The sequence below is a fragment of the Hydra vulgaris genome, chromosome 11 (genome assembly GCF_038396675.1).
Source record: "Hydra vulgaris chromosome 11, alternate assembly HydraT2T_AEP".
NCBI lineage: Eukaryota > Metazoa > Cnidaria > Hydrozoa > Anthoathecata > Hydridae > Hydra > Hydra vulgaris.
Window position 1 is genome coordinate 13,578,958 of NC_088930.1, and position 24,919 is coordinate 13,603,876.

Here is a 24,919-nt window from a genome sequence, read left to right on the forward strand (position 1 = left end):
AAATACTTACTAATACTCTTTTTTATTTTTTTATATACTACTTGTTTAAATTCTGTATTACATTTTAGATTGCAATTCTTAAAGTAAAAAAAGAAGATTATTTTCGGTAGTTATTTAGGTGCTACCAGAAGTCCTTTCGGTCTTATCATAGAGTATTGCGGAAGAGCGTTTAATCGCCTCCTTCCGTACCAATGTCGTTTGTTGGGCTGGAGCAGGCGTCGAACCTCGAAACTTTGGGTTCTGAGCCAGAAATCAAACCACTGCGCCACGACTTACTTCCCATTTTCTCGGTACAGAAAAATTCCAAGTTATACACAATCAGAAAATAAGTTTTCGGATGCCATTAATTGAGTTTAGCAAAACAAATGCTAGTCAGTGATTCACTCTAAGGGAACGTTATTTGAATGGTATTTATCATTTTAAAATATTTAATTTTATACCCTCTTTTCGCACAATGCCATTGCGTGCCAAGTTCCACTAATCCCAATTTAAATAGATTATTTGAAAATTTAAAATAGGGGTCGGCAACCCGCGGCTCGCGAGTCACATACTGCTCATTTATTCAAATTGTGCGACTCTTCAGCATGTTCGAATTAAATATATTTTGTTATTATTAAAACAAATAAAGAATTAAAGTTATAATAGTAGAAATATTTTTTTTAAAACTTTTTTTAAGCGATGAAATAATTAATTGAAATTATGGAATTATATCATATCTGGAGCAGCAGTGGCGCAGTGGAAGTGCACTTGCCTCAGAAAACAAATGTTCAATAATATAGGGGGGGGGGGGGTTGTGTTCTTGAATGTTTTGGTCTCTATTTCGATATTAATGAATACCCGGAGTTAAACAATGTCAATTGGTTACAAAAAGTTTATTTTTCTTAGGTTATAACAGCTCATCTAAACAATATCAATAAGATATTGCTAGATAAACTCTGTAAAATGATTGGTAAAGATTCCTTTACCAATCATTTTAAAGAGTTCAGAAAGATCAATTTTGTTTTTTCATTTTTGACACATCCATTTCCTGTAAATGTAAAGCAACAAAACAAATTTTAAATCGTTCCAAAAGGTCAATAATGCTCAATTTAAACTTCAGTTAATAGGTTTAAAATCAAAAAAAGTTGCAAAAGTAACTTAAGATTCTTTCGATGGTGTTAGCCTTGAAAGTTGTCTAATACTAAAAATCTTCATTTAGGAACCTGATGTAAAACAAATCTGTGAATCAATTCTCAAAAATCTTACAAATCGATTTGCTCATGTTTTAAATTTTCTGCTTTAATTATCTATTTGCTTATATACTTTAAAATATGTAAAAATAAGTATAAAAGACATTTAAATATCATTGAATATCATAAAATAATAAATTGTTGATAATAATCTTCAGTTATATACGCAAGCAAGAGTGCGGCTCTCTCGGTAAGTTTTTTTAAAACTTGATAACGCAAAAATGGCTTTCTACTTAAAACAGGTTGCCGACCACCGGTTTAGAAGATCTCAATCATTACAAATTAAAAGTATTATTCTAGTTCTTTAATGAAAAAATTTAATGAAAAAAGCAACTTTTTTTTTTCAAATAAATATTAGGGTAGCTAAAAGAAATCTAAGTATATTCATAAAAATGTTTGATTCAAGTCTTCAAAATATGTTATTTTCGCTCGAAAATCATATTTTGTCTCGCTTGTCGTTTTAATTACTTTTCATAATATAAATATGCCTTATATGACTATTTGTCATTCATCATATAGTCATATAAGACGATTTTTCTGAATCATTTGGCATGGATTTACGCTTAGACGTTTGATGTTGGTGCATGGTGTTAAAATAGAAACTACATTAAGTATCAAGTGTCTATTAGTTTTGGTTGACTGATAGGTATACTTTGTATACATTTTAGTAAATTATAGTATGTCATTTTTATTTTAAAAATGTGTTTGGAACTTTAAAAAACAAAACAATTTATGCCGAAATAGTTTTCGATTGTCATTTATGACATTAAAAAAAGAAAAAATGTCATTTTTTATGTTTTGTGTTTTAAAGTATGCAACAATTATTATTTTGTGTTTAATTTTTAGTGATGAAACTATGAATAAACAAAAAGCATATAAATTTTTTAAAATTCAATATTAAGATATTTGTTTTATATAATACGAAATATATTAAGATATTAAAATCTTATATATCGAAAGTAAATATTCTACTTTCAATATATAAGATTTTTAAAAATACGACAAATTTTCACTTAAAATAACTTTCAGAAAAATCAACATTTGATTTTTTTTTTAATAATCGTTTTACAGTAAACTCCCGGTTATTGGAACTGGCATTTCGAATTTCCCGCTTATTCGAAGAAATTTAAATACGCCGCGAATTTTCCTTAACAAACCTAAGCAAATGCCTATCAGTTATTCGAACACGTAGTTATTCGAAATTTCGGTTATTCGCAACAATGTTTTACTCCCCTCAACGAAAACCCCGTCAGTTATTCGAAGTTTTTCTTTGTTTGAAGATACCATTCCATTGCATTTCAAAACGTAACGTTACTAAACGTTATCAAAATATTATAAACGAAATAATGTTATTAAAATATAATTAAAAAATCGAAGACTTTGCAAAGTAGTGCGGTAGAAGTTTCAACATGGCATCTAAACAAAAGAAAATAGTTCTGACAATCAAAGAAAAATATCTTGCTCTTAAAGATTTAGAAAAAGGACTAATTAAAAAAAATGTTGCAAAAAAGTTCAGTGTTCCTCAAAACACTTTAACTTACTTTTAACTTTGGATTACGCATAAAAACTTACTTTTAACTTTGGATTACGCATAAAAAAAACATAATTAGCAAGTATGAGTCAGGTCAATTTGGAGCAAAGAGACAAAAGTTAAGTTTGGGAAAGCATGATTCCGTTGATAAAGCTGTATATAAATGGTTTATGAGCGCACGTAAACGAAATGTACCGATTGGTGGACACATCATTAGAGAAAAAGCTTCAGGTTTTGCAAAAGAGCTCAACATTGCGTATTTTAAGGCTTCAGAAGGGTGGCTTAATAATGTTGTTTTTCGAACTATTTCTGGCGAGGAAAAGTCATGTACAGCAGAAAAGACATCAAGTTGGGAGCAAACCCATTTGCCCACTATCCTCTCAAGGTATGAATTGAGAGATGTTTACAACGCTGTCGAGTTTGGTTTATTTTATCAACAGCCACCAACAAAAACCTTTCATCTAAAAAGTGAACAATTTGCAGGAGGAAAATTAAACAAAATTGTTTAACAGGCTTAGCAGCAGGAAATGGGGTTGGTGAAAAGCTGCCTATGTTTATAATCGGAAAAGCACAAAACCACGATGTTTTAAAGGTGTCAAAAGCCTACCTTGTCAGTACAAGTTCCAAAATAATTCCTGGATAGACTCTAAAATCTTTACTGATTATGTAAGGAGACTTGACGCAAAGTTTAATGCTGAGGGTAGAAAAGTTGCACTAATCATAGATAACTGCCCAGCTCATCCTAATGTTGAAAATCTCAAAGCAGTTGAATTAGTATTTTTACCACCAAACACAACCTCCAAAAGACAACCACTGGACCAGGGAGTCATAAGGGCATTGAAGACTTTTTATCGCACGAATGTTGTGAGGCATCAGATAAAATACATCGATGCTGGTAAAACGACCCCAAATCTCAACATTCTTGAAGCTATGAGCATGTTGGTCAAGTCATGGGATGCTGTATAGACTAACACTGTAATAAATTGCTTTAGAAAGGCAGGCATCTCAAAGGAAATTCCGGTTGCAACTATAAAAGGTGAAGAAGATCCTTTTGAATTGCTTGAAGAAAACGTCAAAGAGCATAGATCACGTGGCTTAGTAGAAAAAGATTTTGCTGTTGAAGATTACGTAAACATAGATTTTGATATTTGTACATGCGAAGCAATCGTTATCACAGATCGAGAAATTCTGGATTCCATTTTAATCAACGATTGTGCTAAGGTAGATAAGGAGATGGACGAAGATTCGAACGATTTGCCTCCGTAAAGTCAAAATTATCAGAGGTTACTCGTGCAATAGAGTTAATTGAATGTTGGTCTCTTTTTGAAAATAACGGCGTCAAAATCCGAAAAATGCTAAACCTAGTATAAAAGATGTTTGATAAACATTCTTTAGAGGCAAAAAAGCAATCAAAAATGGACAATTTTTTCAAAAAACTGCAAATATTTTATTTCTTTATTTTAGATTGCTTTTTTTTTAGAAGGTAAAGACTTAAACGTCATCTTATTCCAAAGTTTTTCTTTTTTACTTTCTACTACTGTTAAAATTTAATAGTAACTTAAAATTGGTCACTTTAAAGAAGATTAGTTATTCGAACTTTCGGTTATTCAAAGTAAATTCTTGTTCCCCTTGGAGGTTCGAATAACCGGGAGTTTACTGAATTGATAAGAAATTGTTTATTTTTAGAGGAACATTATCAATTCTATATGTAAGATATTGTAAGATTTTTTAACAATTTATTAATTGGTAAGATTTAACAAATTAAATGTTTACATTCAATGAAAGTTTAATAATGAGCACTTATTTGTTTTAAATAATTCCTCATTTAATATATTTGAATTATGTATTATGCCCTGTTTGATTGTTAACTTTTCAGCCAAAGTTTAAAATTTACCAGTAAAAACGTTGTTTTTTTTTTACTCCATACTGTTTCAGTTTTTTTATAAGTAACTCATAATATAAGAATTTGTAATTGTTTAAAGACCAACAGAAAGCATATTAAAAATGATAAATAAAATCCGCATCGCAACAATATAACAAGTCGCCCTGTTTTGCAACAATGATCGCTGGTGTAGTTAGAAACTTTACTTAAAAAAAGAGGTTAACAACGAGTTTAGAACTCAACATCCGTATTATTTTTATAAAAATAAGCTTAAACTTGACTTTGTTCTTAATTTTGTACTTTTTTTACTTAAGAGTACAGATTTAAGTAAAAAGTGCGACCGTGGAGGAGTGGTTAAAGCGCTTGCTTTATAAGCAAATCCAGGGTTCGAAGCGAGCTCCGGACATATTTAGCGCCATCAGTAAGGAAAGAGGCGTAACTTCCTAATTAAATGCTCGGTGTTCTGTGATTGTGATTGCGCGGTGTTCTGTGATTGGGACCCCTAAAAAAAAGAAGAAAAAAAGTTTGCTTTACTTAGTTAAAAGTAAGCACTTATCTGTACTTTCAACCAATTATAAAAAATATAATATACAATATTGCTATATATTATATAATCATTCGTAGGGATAACAATCATTAATGATTAAAAAATATTGCATTACAGTTGTTTAATGTTCCGTTGTGGCAAAAATTGATGCTTAAAAGAAAATCTCAAAACAAATACGATTGAATTAAATTTGTTTTACTTTTGACTTATTGCAGGGTAAAGATAAGTTTGTCAATATTTATAAAAAGTACTTATGGCCTCTTTCAAAATATTCTCGAGACTAAATCCTGCGAAAAACTAGCCAACAATGACAATTTTTTTTTCTTTTTTACAGAAAGTTTTTATAAAGATATTGTGGTTTGTTCGCCTCTTGCACATGCCTTCAGAGTCACCCAAGCTCGTACATATACACCAATAAGCTCCTTTCAGCGCTCTAAATGCTATACAACTCTAAAAGATAACTTATTATTATAACAAAGATGTACTTTTATTAATACTTTAATAATGCTCAAATTTATTAATCATTAATATAAATACTAACATCTTTTAGATAATTTGAGATGTCTCCTACTTAAATGCAACTAAAGGTTCAATCAAAACGCATCTTAATGGATATCATAAAGCAAATTAGAATACGTAAATTCATACATACATACATTTCGTTAGTTTAGTCGGCAAATTTGACCCTTTTAGACAAGTCAGTCTGCAAACGTAGACCAGTCAGTCGGCAAATTTCAAAGAATGAGGTCCTTTTTTTATCAATTTTTTTATTAGAGAGCAAAAATTGTAAAGGCACCCCCACGTGACACAAACTCACACCGGCCCTGAATACTAGCCCCTTTAACACCGGACCTATGTAGCTTTATAGTGTATGCGCATGAAATATTGTATGAAATATTTTTACACATTTTTATGGAAAGCTTAATCTTCCAAACAAACAAAAAGCAAGTGAATTTTTGAAATAAGTGTAACTTTCATTTTTTTTAAAACAAACGACTCTGATTATTGTACAAAATAAATATATTTGTTTGCTATTTAAGTTTTTTCTAGTAATAATAGTTTGTTAATGCAAAGCTAAAGCTTCACAGCTGTGGTGCTGTGGTAGCGCACTTGCTTTATAAACAAAGGATCCGTGGTTCAAACCCCCTCTTCTGGGGAAGTTTAGCGACATCGGTTAGGAAGGAGGCATGAACTTCCAATTAAATGCTCATCCGCGGTGCTCTGTGATAAGACCGTAAGGACTTCTTGGGGCACCTAAATAAAAAAAATTAATTGGATCGATTGTCATAGTATAAAGATAAGTTAGTCTCAAATTTTTTCTTTAAATATACATAAAATGAAAATAGTTTTGAAATTAAAAACGACAATTAAATTCTTTAGTAATTGTTTTTAATTACAAACTATTTACAAAATTACAAGCTAAAAAAAATTTAGCTTTTAATTTAGCTAAGTTTCTCACAAAAATCTTAGATTGTATGAAACTACAAAAACAAATGATATTTTAATAATTCTTTTTAATAAGTATAAAGGATATTGACGTGAAATATTACAACTAAAGGATAATATACTTAATTTTTAAGAAACTATATTTGTTGATACATGTTACTAATAGTAGCCTTGTTAATAAGCATAAAAGCAAAGTTATGTAACTTGCGCATGCGTCGTAAACGTTTTTTCGTGACGTTTAAGATTTGTAACATTTTTAACTTTAACATCAACCGTCAATAGTTTAGACATTTTATATAATAACCATCATTTATAAGTTTCCACAGTTATCAGAATTTACATAACTATGCATAGATAACTAATAACTACGCAAATTTATTGTAAATGTTTTAAAAAATGAAAAGAATTCATAATTGCAAAAACATAGCACCAATAATTTAATTAAAACCCACTAATTAGTTTTAATTAATTTGTACTTTCAAGTACGCATGATATATTACGTTTAATTACTTTTTGATATTTATTTTGTTTCGAACTCGTTCATCCTTCCTCGTTTTACTAAAGTTAAGACACAAGTTAACGACAACAAGATGAATATCAGAGAAAAGTTAAAATTAAACAAAAAGTTAAGCTATTCAACAGATTTTATAGTAAGTAACTATGTTTCGATTCTTTCGTAACTTACTATTTATTTATTTTTCCTGTCTTTGTTTAATTTAAAAATCAGAGATTTTAAGTTGAAAAAAGAGGTTTAAAATTTGCAAATAAACTTGTTGCATATTTTTTATATTAGTGCCTTATATTTGATTGGCCAATTTAAATATGATTGTTGGTTTATTTTGTTTTTTTAATAATATTAATGTGAACAACAACTTTCTTTTTATAAATAATGGAATAACGTTGAAATACTTTGAAACTTTTTATTTTGTCAATTACAACATGTTTACTAAACCTTCTACTTTAAATTTAATCGAGTCTTTTGTTAAACCTTTTCTAAGTGTTGAACAGCCTTTTTCACTTCGCTTGTAACTTAAAACATTTAAGTTTTAAGTTACTATGAATACATAAAGTCATAAGCATTAATATAGCTGTAAATGGTATAGTTCTTGAACCAGATTTAAAACCGTTTAAAGTATGTTGAAATCTTTTTTTGAACATTTTTGAACTTTTATGAACATTTAATAAATCCAAAATTGAACGGGCTAGTTTTGGAATAGGTACCTTCCATAGCATCAGTTTTGTGTGTTTTATATTTTGACTTCTGTTTATAAAAGATATCCGGTTGATCTGTGTTTTTTATATATACATACGAAAGTTTTCAAAAAGTTATCAATACAATACACAATGCATTACTTTTTGATACTTTTTTTTTGTTTATACTAAAAGTAAAAATGGGTAAAATACTTCTATCAAATATCTATAAAAGTAGACAAACCTGGTAAAAATAGCAAGTTTTCATATTCACAATTGATTGTAACAATAATAAACACTAACAAATAAAACTATAATGTTAAATATAGAACATTTTTAGATCTTTCATTTACTTAAATGATGAAAAAAACTACCATAAAAGTTAAAAAGTTAATTTCAACACCTTTTTGATTTACAATTATCTGCCAATATGTATTGCTTTTTTTTTTCTTAACTATACTCGTCATAAGAAAGGTAATTAGTTCCATCTTTTTTAAACGCTATTAATGTAAATTGGAATGTAAAAAACGTTTATTTTTTTAAATTTTTTTATTAAAACAATTATATTTAGTGCGCCATTGTAAAAAACTTTTTAAAACCATTCTCTTGTATGCAAAAATATTACAATGTCGGCTATATTTTCTTCATCATAAAATGTTTAACTCTTGGCTTTTAATTGACCTTTGATAATAAACTTGGGATATCAAAGTTCATCATTTGATAACCTCAATATAATGAAATTAAACTTCAACTCCTAAACTTAAGATTGCTTTGGTTATGATTTTATTAGTTCTTAACAATATCTGTTGATGGTGTATATGGTGTATACGTACGAATTCGTATGGTGTATACGTACGAATTCGATGGTGTATACGAATTCGATGGTGTATACGTACGAATTCGTACGTAACGATATTCTTAAATATGTTTTAACGACAATTTTCGAAGTATATTTATGGATTGTTATCCAATAAAAAATTAGAAAAACTTCTAATTTTTGCAAAATTTTATAAACACTAGAATATTATTTGTTAAAGAAAAAAACATTGCGTTTATTGCTTGAAAGCTACAATAAGCTATAAAAAAATCCTTGCTCTCTATAATAACATTTGTAATAAAATCTTTCGTTTTAAATGTAACCATAAACTTAAGTATAAAAATTTAAATGTAAAAAAAAAAAAATCTCATATACTTTTAGATTTTAAAAGCGTTTTTTTTTTTAGATAGAACGCAATGAGTATACAGCTGTTCGAGAAAACTTAATTAGAGAATTAAAGGCTTTTACTTGTCCTGAAAAAATTAATAAATTTGTTCACCAACCATGCAAATTAAATACACCTAAAAATGATGTTGATCATTGTAAAAACGATATACTTAGTCTTGAAACTGCAATAAATGAAATCACGTTTCCTTTTACTGTTAATTTTTTGTTGGATAGTGGCCCCCGTGAACTTGCTTCAAAAACTGCAACAGTTGTTGGCAAACTACCAGTTGAAAAAGTGAAGTGTGTCACAGCGACTTCAAACTTAATAGAAATACCAACTCACTTACCTATACCTGTTTTTTACATATCAATTTTAAACTCGTTTAAACTGAATAGTTTGAAAGAAGTTATAAACTATTGTAAAAAGTATAAACTTAAGTGGATAACAAACCTAAGAAGATTTACTGCATCTAACGGGGAGGTTTTAAATCCGGGAAAATTAATGGAACTACCCAAAACATCTTTTCGGAACAGAGATCAAGATTATATAGACGTTATAACACACCCCGAACTTGAAAACTACCGGATAAATTTGGATGCCCTTGGTGATTTTAGAATATGCAGAACTCCCGATTATTCAAAAACTCTTTCACTTATTCAAATAATGGCTGAAGAGACAATTCCATTTTTAGTAATAGTTCCTGACACATCCAAGTTTGTAAAAATTCCTGAGGAGTTTGAAGCGATCTCAAATCAGAGGCTACTGGTTATTAAATCAAGCAAATTAGATTTGGCAATCGCTGCCGTTGAAATGGCTAATAGCTATGAGTTTCATTCTTTTTCGGCAAAAAATGTTTTAATTCAGTTACAAGAGTTTCAACAAAATATTTCGTTGAACGATGATGAAATGGAAGCTGCTAAGTATATTGTTTTTAAAAATAAAATGGCTGAGCACAAACATCTAAAGTTTACGTACAACGAAGTAAGATTTTTTAAACAGTTTAATAAAAACAATAATCTGCAAGTAAATGACAAAATAAAAAAGAAAACTCTTTCCGAAAAAAATTCGATTAAACACTCCTTTCCTAATAGTTCAATTAGAACAAAAGGATGTGCAAGTTTGATTGAAATGAGAAATAAATTTTCGTCCATTTTTAACGAGGGCGATCAGTCTCGATCGAGAACACGATCCGTTGATAGTAAGCTTAAAAACCGAGTGTTAGCACAACAAACTTTATCTTTGGATTACACAAGAATATCTTCTTTTACAAACGATATAACCTTCGAGAATCTTGGGATCTCTGAGATTCCAGAAACTAAACACAAAAAAAGTATTGAAGGTAGCTTTGAAACGGTTTACGATGTGCCAAATATGAGTTTTCCAAATAAAGTTTACAAAAGCTTTAAAAAGGTAAAAGACGTTTCGAATGAATCGTTTAGTTCAGAAACACCGTATACTTTTATGTCTCCGTGTTTTGATAACAATGTTTACAATAGTTATTTGCATGAATACTCAGAAATTCCCCAGAAACTTTTACATTAATAGATTACAGCTATAGCAAGTTAACCTTCGCCTACTTTTTTACGTTGAAGGACGTAATTTGAAAGCTAATTAAAATGTAAGATTTTTACGCTCGCCTTCATAAAAAGGGCGTTGCTCGCCTTAAATATTTTTATATGTAACTACTTTATAGTAATAATAAACTTTGTTTTGTTTTTAAAGATAAACCATTTGGAGATTCCTTTATACTATATATAGCCAATTAGGAACAAGCAAATAGTAGACCACCTGCATTTCTGCATCTTTAAAATACATTCCCTGCAAACATTTTATGGCGGACGTACAGTAGACTTATATAGGCATTTTGAGTGGTCCACTGTAGTTTTGCATTTCAGTTTCTTAGTGGACCATTAACGGTAGCCGCAAAAAATGGCTTGCCAATGACTAACTACTATATCACGTTTTGGAAAGTTATCGACTGGCCACTTATAAAGAATGCCACTAATAGTCCACCGATGAGCAAATAACTTTAGCATAAATTTAGTATAATTCGTATGTTAAGTTATGCTAATACAAACTAGATTATAGAAAAATGCTAGTTTTCTGAACCGTGTGCAACTTTTTTTTATAAGACAATTTTTAAGATAAAAAACAAATACAAAATAATTAACATGTAAAAACAGTAAAATTTGTAGTACCTTAGTTTATTATTCACGAACAAAATAAATTTTCAAAATATGATATAATTTGGTAAAATAATTATCTTAAATATATTGTGTGCTTCAGTGATGCATCCAGCATTTTTTGGTGTTTGAGATAGCTAGCTTCCAGACATGGAGCAAACTCTAAACATTTGTAGTTTATATTTATATCAAATAATGTTTTGCATAAAATTGCAATGATTGGAGGCTGGCAACAAAAAACCACTTAAACTTCACCCCAATCCCAAACGTGTGGGGCAACAAGTCGATAAAATATTTTTTATACTATTCTCAACCAGACTTATATTCATCGATAAATTTTAAGTTTCAAAGTATAATCTCTTAGTGTTCAAAAGTTATGACCATATGATTTTTGCAACCCCCTCATATTGAAGGGGATTAAAACTTTATATGGTCATAATTTTTGAACGCTGAGACGTAATACTATGATACTTGAAATTTATTGATAAACATAAGTCTAGTTGAAAATAGTACAAAAGATATTTTATGTACTTGTTGCCTCTCACGTTTATTGGGGATAAAGTTTAAAAGCTTTTTTTCCCCAGCCTTCAATCATCACAATTTTTTACAAAGCTTTGTTTAACATAAGAGTAAACATACAAATATTTGGAGTTAGCTCCATGTCTGGAAGTAAGCACCAAAAAATCTCAAACACCAAAAATGCTGGATTCGTCACTGTTGTGTTAAATAATTAAAAAAGATTCGTTGTTTAATAAACAATACAAAAGATTTTGAAATAAGAGTTTGGTTTGATAGTTGTCATTAATTGGTTAAAAAATTTTTCCAGGCTTTTTTTCTGTTTTGGGACAAAAAAGTAAAAAATTTGTATATACTATCTTTCTTTTAGATGTTTATAATTTTTTTTCTGGCATTGTTTGTTGATATTTTACCCACTTGTTAAACGATCGATTATAGTTAACTTTTTGTGGTTGTTATGTTTTTATGTCAAAAACCGCTGCTTTATGACACTTCTTGGGGACATTAGTCTAAAAGTTGTAACCAAACAAAAAAAGAAGAAAAAGTATTTTTATAAAAAAAATTATTTTATAAAAAATATATATAAATTTTATATAACTATATTTAATTATATAAAAAAATTTTTTGGTCCAAAATAAATTAAAAGCTTAATTAAATATAGTTTATAAAAATTACTTATTTAAATATAGCTTATTTAAATAGAGAGAGTTTGAAAAAAAGTAGTTTTTATAAAAGCATTAAAATTAAGATATACTGTTTTCTTAATTTATCTTTTTTTAACTTTTTCTTTAAGACCAATAAGATTTTAATAAATTATATAATAAATATAATATAACAAACAACAAAATCTTATTTAAACAACAATTCGATTTCCAAAAGCATCACTCAACCGAACAGGGAATTTTAGATCTTGTAAATAACATAAATGACTCTTTTGAAAGTAAAAAAACTTGTACTTGGAACCTTTGTTGACTTATCTAAAGCGTTAGACACTGTAAATAATTTAATCCTACTTAAAAAGATAGAATAATATGGGATAAAAAGAGTCGCCTTAAAGTTTAATGCTAAACATGCAAAAATGCGTAATTGCTCAAGAAAAAAATTACTCAAAGTTACTTAGAAAGAACCCAAGCAAATAATAAAACCAAGAGAACCCAACAAAGTTTCTTTGTAAACTTATTGATAAGAACATTTCAAGGACTGCTTATTAACATAAAACATTTCAATTTTAAAATGTTTTATGTTAATAAGCAATGTAAGATAGTATTATCAAATAAAACAGGAAATAATTTCAATTTGAATAAATTCAAAAACATTTTTTGGACATTTTAATCTAAAATCAGAATTTTTTTAGTCGTGTATCACCTTAAACTATTATCAAGCCACTGTAAAACTTCTAAAAGGTTACTAAGTAATTTAAACCAAACTTGTTCAATAATAATTGCAATTTCTTAAAAATGAAGTTTATAAAAAAAAATTTGGAATCCCCAAGCAAGCACCTGCCTGTGCTTTTAAAGTCTCTTGCTAACTACTTTTACTAATTTAATAAAAAAAAAACAAAAAACAAACGATACATACGATACGACAAATTTTGATAACGATTATCTTCGTAGTTTTAATAACGATTACGATACGATTAACTTTAATAACGATTAACAAAAAACGATTCAAATGATTTCAGACGTGTTGCGAGAAAATTTATAAATGTTAATAAAGAAAAAAAAATGACAATGCATTTTGAGCACAAGCCAGTACATATTTGTTCTTTTGTAAAACATTTTCGCTTTTTTCTGATGATCTTTAATGTTTTTTTTCAAGAAATACTCTTTTTATTTTTTACTTTTCGTTTAAATAAACTACTCAATATTTTTCAAACAAAATACAGTTCAACTGAACTGTCAGTTGCTTAAATTGAGATTTCAACTTATAAAAATTCATACATTCGAATAAGTTGCCGGCTTTAACTCTATATATTTATAATTCAATATATAATTTTAGTCTGACATATGGTTTAATTTCAATATATGGTTTTAAGTTAATAAATGGTATTTATTCAATATGTGCAAAATTTTTTATATGTTGTGAAAAAGCTGCATTTTCCTCTGTATGTATTTTTGTATGCTTTTACATATGTATGTTTTTTAGTTTTATAATGATTTTTTTTTTACTTTATTGATAAAGTATTTACCCTCTAAACTTGTTAAAATTTTGACTTTTTTTAAATAAAGTTAAAAATTGCTTGTCTTACTGATGTAATAATACTGATTGTCTTACAGTTAAACAGTAAACAGATGTGTTGTGAACAGTTACAAGCTTGTCAAAGTTTCCCCAGCCTTTTTATATATTTTTTATGTGTTAATAATATAGATAGACATTATGCATTGTGAAAACAATTTCAAAACAGACTCCATTAAAGGAAATATTTTGGTGCAAACTATTTTTTTAGGTTTTTTATTTTATTTGAAGTTTCTTAGATTTTATAAAGCCTATTTCATGGTTTCTTTCTTTTTCTTTTTACCATCAAATCTTTAGCTTGAAAAAATATTTACATTGTTATCTCCAATATGGCTTTTTAAATTAAAATATATTTTAACATCAATAAAGCAGTTGCAGGGTTTCTTTCCCAAAACTGAAACTTAATATTAAGTCAGAAATTCAAAAATATTTCTTATTGAGGTATTACTATTGTACCTAACTACTACTGTACCTAACTTCTAATACTTTATGACATAAATTTTTTTTTTTATCATACAGTTCTGATTAAATTATAAATAAAGCAACTATATACCTAAACTTATAATTTGCTTTCATAAGTTTTTTCAAACAGAGAAAAATTAAGTTGGTATACATTTTTATCCAATCCAATATCAATATTGATGCTTAGGAATAACATTTTGTTTCAAGGTACCCCATGGGTAGGGTTGCCAGGCGTCTGGCTTTTACAGAGTAGAATACAACGCCAAACCTGTTAAAATTAAATTTTTTTACTGTGTTCTCCTTCGTAAAAGCAGACATCTGGCAACCCTACCTATGGTGTACCTTGATTTAGATTTATAGTTTTACTTTAAATAGTCTCAGAAGTTTAACCTGTTATATTTTGGTAATTTATAAATTTAATTTTGTAGGTATAAATTTATTCTACAAATTAAACCAATTGTCTAAAAAAAAGTTGTATTGAAAAAATTGTTACAAAGCAAATACCAAAGTGTGTCATGTTGCCCCACACTAACCTATTTAAGTTCTTTATTGGTATGAAGAGAACATTTTTTAATTAGCTATGTTACTAATTTGTAAATAGATGACAAAAGTGTTTTATGAACCTGAAAAATGGCTTTTTAATATAAAAAGTTGGTAATATTTAACAATGTTGTATAGTTTTCAGATAAATTATTTCGAAAACTATTTAAATTGTACCTGTGTAAATCAAATTGCTTAGCCCTTTTTTTAATTTTTTTAAAATAAATATTCCAGCGAAGTTTTGACACACAACCTTTTTATTTTATCAATTAAAAAACTTTTTTTAAAAGATGTCTGGTGCAACTTTAAAGCTAACATCTGTAAATTATTCAGTTTGTTAAATATGTTAATATTTATTTCTATTGGTTTTTAAATACACAAATGTTTGCTAATATAATTACCAGCAACTTTTTCATTCTATAAAATTCATTTTTGTTTTTGAGCCTAGTATATGTAGATTGATATTTAAAATTCCATGAAGATAAGATTGTATAGATATTTTCTTGATAGTATTTCAGACCATAATGATATTTTAATTTTAATTTTACCAATTTGGTTTTTTTTTCAAAATAAATATTTCATATAATTATATCATTTGTTTTGTTTAAATAAGTAATTTTTTAAATATTTCTTCATGTTTACTATTTAATTTTGATTTATTTAACATATATATGAAGGCCTCAACGGAAAAATGTCACAAGTTTGATTTTTTTGTCACAAGTTTGATTTTTTTGAGTTATTGCCCTTTTATTATAGCCCTGGGTTCATACTTTGTCTACCTAAAGTGACTAATCGAAAAATGATTGGAGTCTTGAGTTTTGGTATTTTAAGCTACATAATAATTAAATTACATAATGGTGTTTTAAATCCTAAAGATTGATTTTCTCAAAACAGCAAAAGTTTGACTCTGATCGTTCTTCCGTTGACGCCTTCATATATATATATATATATATATATATATATATATATATATATATATATATATATATATATATATATATATATATATATATATATATAAAATACGGAATTAGGGTCGGCATTCGGCAATGCCGTCCTAACTGCCGACCTAGAAGTGTTTAAGGTTGGCAAAAAATTGCTGTCCTCATTTCAATGTTTCATAGCAAAACCTTTGTAACAAATTTTTTATGCCTACCTGATGCCGACCTCTAACAGATTAAGGTCGGCAAATTATTGCCGACCTCTTTTTATCTTAATTCCGAGGGCTGTATATATATATATATATATACATATATATATATATATATTGCTCTATTTAAAATATCTCTTTAATATTGAGCACTCTTTTACAACTATGAGTTTTATTTTATTATTATAATACAAAACAGCCTTAAATATCAATATATATATATATATATATATATATATATATATATATATATATATATATATATATATATATATCTGAAACTTAGTTTTTCATGCTTTCTCTACTCTTACTAGTTATATTATATAGTGGATCAAGATGACTCAATCAGATGACATTGAAATGACTGTTGACGTTTCTCCTATAAGCCAAGAAGAGTTAAATAAGATTTCTTCTGAAGGTAATTTATTTATATGTACTTTTCGAATAGAATTAATACATCATAGAGTTTTATTTTGCATCCTTGTAAACAAGTGATTTTGTTTTTAATGTGCCACTTTAAATATTTAGGTAAAATAATGGTTTGTTGATAAAGTGCACATTATTATTATTTAGTTTATTTTGTCAATAACTTTTATGCATTTTTTAAATTATTTTCTGTTATTCCATTATTTAATGTTATTATTTTTTAAAAGTTGTTTAAAACAAAAATCTGAAACTAACGTTTGGAAATGTTTTTCTAGCTCAGAAACAATTTGCTAAACATTAGTTTCATTTTTTGTTCATTGTTACTACTTTTATTACTTAGCAAATTTATCTTTCTTTTCTTCATTTTTCTTATACTCTTTTTTTCTATCATGGTATAACATCTTTTTATTGGAGGACTAGATTCATCTATTCTTAAAAAATGTTTTTATCTTTGAGTCAACAAAGCGCATTTTAAGTCAGTTAATCAAATTTTTTTTATATCAGTATATCAAATTTTTTTTCTAGCTTCACATTACAAACGAGGATAATTCAGTAATTACCAATATATCCTTCTAGTTCTTACACCGCAAAAAAGAGCAAATTTAACCATGTTGATATAGAAAAATATTCCTGAGCATACTCACAGATACACAATTTTCACTCAGTGCCCTGTTTTCTGAAGGTTAATATATCATCATCCAAGATGCAGTCAAGATTCCTAAAATTGTGGTAAAGGTATCAGCATAAAGATTTGAATTATGCAAGTTCATCATTGATACCATATGGAATTGCCTTTTTTTATAATCAAATATCAGTCTTAGTTTTAAGTGTATAACTAATTTGTAACTGATTATAATTAAATTTTCGAGCTGCTTGACAGTAAAACACACTGATAATGGTTGAGAAATGTGTTTTTTTATCCATTTTTTTATATTCAATGACTTCTTTTTTTACGTAAAAAGCCTCGGTTATAAGTGACATAAACAGTGTTCAAGAACACTGTATATGGTTGATCTTGGCACTCGTTTTTCAAGATTATGTTTAACTGTAAATTTTTTAGGTTTATCTAAGTGTATGTTTTGATTTTAAAAAGCCATTTTAAAAGCTGTATGAAAAAACTAATCTCATTTAAATAAATTCTATAAAATTGAAATGCGTTTAACTATTTAAGATATTATGTCATATGCTATAAAGTGCATTGAACTTTGTCTGAAATTTTTGGAATCATATAATATATCAACTTATATTTATTTTAAAAGTATGTATTTTTTATGATAAAAGTAAATCTTTTAAAATAGTTTATATGGTTAATTTTAAAAACATCTAGACTGTATGTAAACATGTAGACAACAATTACCTTTTCAATGAACTTTATTTACAAGTAGCCAGTGGTCCTTGAAAACCTGGAAAAGTCCTGGAAAAATACCCCTTTTAGCAATAACTCTTAGAAATCCTGAAACTTTTTTCTGAAATAGTTTAATAATTCGTTCTTATGTTTTACTTTTACAAAGTCATTATTAATTTTGGGTAGATTTATACTGGATTTGATAATTATGTATTTACTGTAAAGAAGTTCTGTTTAATGTTACTGTCAGTATTATTAACATCTACTGATTGTTTAGTTATTTTTCATTTTCATATTTTTCATAAATCAACATAATTTGTTTTTTTCTAGGCAAGAAAAAATCAATATATCCTTGTAAAACCCAAAATGAAACCCAAATGACTTGAAAAGTCCTGGGAAAATCCTAGAATTTTGAATTAGTTATTGGCTGGCCACCTTGATTTAATAATCACTAAAGTTTTTCAATTAACTTTGATAAAATTATTCAATTAATAAAATTAATATTCTGCAATTCGCATCATAAACAAAACTACCTTAAACTCTACATCAAGTTAAAATATTTAGTTTGAATGTTTTAGTTTTAATAGGAATCAAAAATACTATTCCATCTAGTCATCGTTATATTAAGAGAGATTAAAAACTTAAAACATTGAAAAAAAATGTAAATATAGCTGAGATTATCAAGCAATTGCATGCTGTTATTGAAGAAAACCCTCATTCAACACAAGATACAATTAAAGGCCTGACATCAATTTTTTTTCTTTCAACATCTTCACTTCCACCAAGGCTGCAAGCAACCATTGTTAGAGTTGGAAGTTACTGGAAGGGAAGAGTCAATAAGGCAAAATAACGATTAACAGATGACTTAAAAGATTGCAGATTATGTGAAACAGGAAAACAAGATTAAGGAAACGAATTCCAAAGAACTGATGTTCGAGGAAAAAAACTAGATGAATAAGAATTTTTAGAGCAATTACGAACAGTCACAGTAAAAGATTGAGACTTAACAGAATGACGAGTAACACGAGAATGAATTTTAAAATAAAAAAAATGCATTTTAAATTTTAGTAAAATTTAATAAAAAATTGATTGTCTAAAAAATGATTTGATCGACCGGTTTTTGATTATTTTATTTCAGCCGATCAATGTTGATTTGCAACCATTGAATAATTATTTCGAGCGCTGTGATGTTGTTTTTGAGTGTTTTTTCACTAGTTTTTTTTAAAGAAATTCTCTAGTGCTAAGATAAGTTGTGTTCATTTTAAAGAAAGTGTTAAATGATAAAATGGAGAAGGTAAAGATAAAATGGAGAAGCCTCGACTAAATTGAAAATTTTAGTTTTAATGATTTGCATATATCATTTAGTTTTAATCAAAAAAGTGTAACCCCAAATTTTTTTTTAACATTTTCTTTAACATAAACACAACTTGTCTCGGCACTTGGGGACTTCTTTATAATTTTCTTTAGTTAACCTCATTAAAAAAAAAGATTTTTATCTGCAATCATAATTTCGTCCCATTGTTGCAGTCTTAATCTCTTCTAAATACATTGTTTTATGTAAAGCTTGTTTAAATACTAAGTGGACATACAGTTGCTATTTTATTTATAACAGATTTATCAATATTTTATTTATAACAGATTTATCAATATTTTATTTATAACAGATTTATCAATATTTTATTTATAACAGATTTATCAATATTTTATTTATAACAGATTTATCAATATTTTATTTATAACAGATTTATCAATATTTTATTTATAACAGATTTATCAACATTTTAGTTTTTCATTAAAAGAAAAATTTTTAATCATTTTGAAATCAGTAATAAGTTTATATAATGACAACTATAGCTAGCAAAATTATAAAGTACTTTTGTTTTGCTTTATCTTTTAAAAATTAAAGCACTTGTAGTTTATGTCTCATGCTCATGTTTTTAGATATACATAGATTTAGCAGTTTTTCAAAATGCCGAAAATAAAGTAAAATGCAAAAATCTCAACTTTTTATGTGTGCTCTTTTCTTACCATGAACTTTTAGTTTAGTTTTTTGAGTGTTTTTTGACTCCTAAAACAATTATCTTTCTTTATGCACAAATCTAGTTACATTTTTTTATTTATTATTTTTTTATTTATAAAATTTATTTCAGACAACAAGTACAAGGTCCATAGTTAAAATAAACATGATCAATTAATAATTCTGTTTAATGCAAACATAGCTGTATTTTTACTAGCGCAGATGACAAGCTGATTTTTAAGACTATGTCTGCAGTTAAGCAATAAAGTATTTAGTGTAGACAGGCCCAGCTTATTAAACATTTTTTCAACACTTGAATACTTGTCATAGCCAAAAAAATATATTTTAGCACATTTCTTATAAGAAGATTTAACACTTTTACACTAAATTTAAGCCACAAAGCCACATTGTACAAACAGAGGCAGTGTGTCTTAAATAACTGTGTTTTTACATTAACTGAGCATCACTTGAATTGTCTGTTGCGAATATTTGTATGTATTTTAATATCTCTATTTATATCAGCATTATCAATTAAATTATTTTAAATTATGTGACCTAGATAGTTAAATTTATCCGCGAAAACTAGTTCACAACCAGCTAAAATACACACTGCTTTCTTGGTATTTGTATTCTTGGTCAATGTTTAATGCAGTTGGTAATTTTGGCAATACAAACCAAGATTGTGCAATAAGGAAAATATCATCGGAATATGCCAAAAGATTCAAAAAATTGCCACCTATGTTACATCCAATATGCAAATCTTTAATATTGGAAATCAGTTTTCATATATAAAATCCAAACAAGAGTAGTGAAAGAATTCTACCTTGCTGTACACAATTGCTTACATTATTTACAATCTTTGCAATAAAGTTAAGCTGGTTTGAAAACTTAGAAAAAAATCGCAGCTACTAAAAAAATCATAATAGGCTATTGGTAACAATTCTTTTATTCAGATTGCTTTTTCTACCTAAAATTTAGGTTGCATTGAAAAGACTTTCCTGAAAGTATGCATTTTTTAATTCATACTGAATGAATAAATTACACTTTAGAATATTGTCATATTGAGGATATAGATAATTAATGATTTAAGCTTGCTGTTTTTTAAAAAAACCTCAAAAAGGCAAATTAATAGACTGAAATGTTTTTTAAAACATTTATTCTGAGTGTTTTTATTTTAATTTTTTTACTGTTTATATACATCGACTGACAAATAGCCGTTCTCAATCTCAAAACTTTGAATAGGTGCCTTGTAGTTACTTTTTACCTCATAAAAAATTTTTGTTTTCTAATTTAAAATTTATTTGGCTTCACATAAAACCTAAACAGTTAAGTTTTGATGAACTTTTTTTTACTCTACTATTCTAAAATAAGATAAAACTGTATTTTTTATTTTAGTCAATCAATTTGATCAGTATAGTAGTTTTTTAGTTTATGTTGTGCACTGGGATAGTATCATTATAGCATTTTTTTTTGCAGATATCAAAGATCAACTAAGACTTATTGAAAAAGCTGTACTTAATAAAGAGCCTAGATACTCTTCTCGTGTTCTTCGATCTCTTGTAAATGTTCGAAAGAAGTTAAATGAAAAACTACTTGTTAATATTATTGCATCATTTGCTCAAGCAGGTCTTCCAATTTTATTTTTGTTAAATAGTATTTAATAAAAATTTTATAATAATAATTTTTTTTACCTTATAGTACATGATAAAAAAAATTGTACTATTTTTTTTTTTAATTTGCTGTTATATTTATTTTCTGTGTTTTTATTTTTCAATTAAAGTTGCGAAAACTTCATTACTTGGATTCTTTGATAGTGAACCAACTGAGACTGCAGATGAAAAAAAAAGTTTGAACTTTCAACAATTACCAGAAATAGATGTTTATCTACATCTGTTATGCACTATATATTTTATTGACAATACTCAATTCGATAAGGTATGCACTTATAGTTACTTAACAGGTAAAAAAAAAATCAATGCGAGTTTTCTAGACTAAAAATATAATCAATTTTAAAATTGTTTGGTATTCTTAGTTGTTTTTTAATAGTTGATGTATTTGTAATAAAACGAAAAAAAGGTTTTGAAAAAATTGCAACTTTAAAAAAATGTTTCATTAAACTTATTTTATATTCTCAATGTAAACACTGTATATCTATTTTAAAGCAGTTAAGAAAAGTTGAATGAGATTGAAAATGATACAGAATATTTAGTTATATTAGATTTGAAACGATGTAGTAAAATAACACATAAAATAAGGAGATAGAATATGTTATTCAAAGATAAAAAATTCAAAGTTTTAAGTGGTGGTTGAGTGAATAATTTATTTACAGAAAGCGGTTTTGCAAATGCTGACATGTGTGTTAACACTAGCTATAATAAGTCTGTTTATAAATATGCTTTGTTACAGCACAGCAAACTTGTGAATTGGTTTATAGCATTATGATTTTTATCAGTTTTTATAGGTTTATGGAATTTCTAGGAGTTTTATTGAGTTTATTTAAAAACTTTTAAATTTATATTTATACATATGATTTTTTGTTTTAATTATTGTAAAGTGAGAAATAAGTGTGAGAGCCAGCTGATGGTAGTTTTCTTTAAAACATATTTACTTCCAACAAGGCTGCCAACAACCACTATTAAGTTCGGAATTACCATAAAACAATGAATATTGTTTAATAGCAAGAAAATAGTTGACAGAAGACTTAAAAAACTGTAAATTATATGTATTGGTAAAACACGAAGACAGGAAAGAATTCCAAACCATGGATGTGCTAGGAAAGAACTAGGATTAATAAAAATTTGTAGAGCTTAAAGAGGCAGATAAAGTAAATGGGTGCAACTAAATGACAAGTCATGTGAGATTGAGTTTTGGTTAATGGAAGAGATAAAAAAAGAAAGAGGTATAGATATCGTTTCCAAATGAGGTCAGTATTTAATGATAATCCAAGAACATAAGACTTAGTAAAACTGTTGTTATTCGTTAATATTGGAAAAATATCAACATTCTAATAATTATTAACCACAAACAACTGGGTTTTGTTTGGATAAAAATTTTCCAGTCACTATTAGCCCCAAGCTGTCACAGAAGAGGTTACAATCAAGCAGCTGCCTGATCAAAGCAATCAAAAAGAATTTTTTTTTGTCAAGACTGAAGTTTAGAGTTGTGTTGTAAGAAAATAGAGTCACTTTAGACGTGAGATTGTTGGAAAGATCATAAATATGAAAAACAATACACAAAACCTCGTGCAGGGTGGCCACGCCTCCTAAAATGTCCTAATATTTGAAAAACATCCTAAAAAGACCTAATTTCTCCTAAAGTATAGATGATTTTCTCAAATACTCCTAAATTCTCCTAATTTATTTTACCTGAGTATAATGCATAAACTATTATTAGCCAATCAACAATAAAGTTAATGAAATGGTTCAGGCTTGGAGTTAGTCCTGTTGTAAACAGAGAGAAATTAAGTTACTCAAATGTATATTCAATATTTTTGTTATATTTTAATAATTTAAAAATTTTATTCTATTAAAATTTAAGTTTTTTTTTCTTATTTCTGTCTAAGTTCTGAACATCAAAATTATTTTTATTAAAATTTTAATTAAGTTGACCTAAAATAATTTGTCTTTTCAGAATAGAAAATGTCAGTCAAAAATAAAGCTAAATTTTAAGTGGTTAAAAGACAATAATTATAAAAAAATTTATTTGGTTAAGTATTATGTTATTATATTAGGTATGTTTGATCATTTTTTATTTCCGGATATCTTTCTTTTAACTAATCCTTTTTGCCAAAAGTTTTTTTCTAAAATATAATTTTGTAATATATGAAATTGTAAATCATAAAATTGAGAAAGCCACCAGCTGAATTCTAAATTTATAAAATAAATTATTTTGCATTGTTTAACAATTTTTTTGAAAATAAGAAAGTAGCAAAGAGAGCGATGGAAATACGGCCCAAGATTATTGTGATTATTGACTTTTGGAAAAATTTACCAAAAAGCAAGCAGCCTGGTCAATGTAAGCCTGCGCAAAATACTCATTATGAATACCTTTCTTCATGCTATAAAGATGTGTTAGTCCCAATAAAGTTACAATTTTTTAAGGAAACTGCAAAATTGTTAAATTCTTTCTTGTTAGTTTTCCAAACCGACAATCCTATGACACCTTTTTTTGTGGAAACACTTAAGAATTTACTGAGGCTAATTTTATCAAAGTTTATCAAAAAAGTAGTTTAGTCTGAAGCATCTACAACTTTAAATTATTAAAAGTTGATATCAGTGATGTCAAAAATCAAGTGTTGGTTGCAAATATTTATCTTGGGTTTGGAATAAAATATGAGTTGCAGCAACTAAAATCTAGAAAAAAAGTTACTGATGCACAAATATTATAATTTTAAAGCAGAAGTTCAACAGTTTTTAGTTACAATGTGCAAACATATGGTTTGAAAAAGTGTGCTAAACTTATGTTTTGCCAGATACTTATTATGTTTATCACCTTTGTACATGGTCGAATCTCATGAGATGTGTGAATTTTATTTTGACAAGTTGTTGCTGATATTAGTAGCTTATAAAAAGGTATCACCTTCAGCTGCTGATCAAGCCAAATTGCAGTATTCACAATTTTTAACTACTGTTGTGAAAGTGAACAAGAAATTTCTTGGGTTCAAAAAAAAAGGTATAGATTGGATTCTTTTTTTGTTCAATATACAGATGCTTCAAGATTCAAGGCCTTAATGAAAATTAACCAATTGTTACTAATATTGTCTCATGGCCAAGCACAAGTAGAGCGTGGATTCAGTATAAACGACCAACTTCTAAACAATAATATGCTAACTGATACTCTTGTTGCACAGAGAATTGTACATGACCACATGTGCAGTGAAAATATAAAATCGTCCCAATTAGCTATGACAACTAAACTTCTGGGACATGTTAAGAATGCACAAAAACTATACTTTAGCAGTCAAAAAGAGAAGTCCTTGAAGGCCTTAAAACTGACCGTGATACTAAACTGAAAA

General features: G+C 27.4%; 2 protein-coding genes across 2 annotated transcripts in view; both read left to right on the plus strand.

Annotated features, from left to right (window-relative positions):
* Positions 1–7,123: 7,123 nt before the first annotated feature.
* LOC124813346 (uncharacterized) lies at positions 7,124–10,769 on the plus strand. The gene is made up of 2 exons (XM_065810174.1): positions 7,124–7,285; positions 9,050–10,769. The coding sequence occupies exons 1-2, from the start codon at positions 7,226–7,228 to the stop codon at positions 10,571–10,573; spliced, it is 1,584 nt and encodes a 527-aa protein (XP_065666246.1). The 5' UTR covers positions 7,124–7,225; the 3' UTR covers positions 10,574–10,769.
* A 5,642-nt stretch (positions 10,770–16,411) lies between these two features.
* Positions 16,412–24,919, plus strand: part of LOC100205064 (26S proteasome non-ATPase regulatory subunit 3) — a 56,494-nt gene continuing 47,986 nt past the window's right edge. Inside the window, exons 1-3 of the mRNA XM_065810175.1 lie at positions 16,412–16,535; positions 21,382–21,531; positions 21,686–21,840. Of these exons, the coding sequence (XP_065666247.1) occupies positions 16,454–16,535; positions 21,382–21,531; positions 21,686–21,840 (387 nt within the window). The 5' untranslated portion in view covers positions 16,412–16,453. The remainder of the gene's footprint in view (positions 16,536–21,381; positions 21,532–21,685; positions 21,841–24,919) is intronic.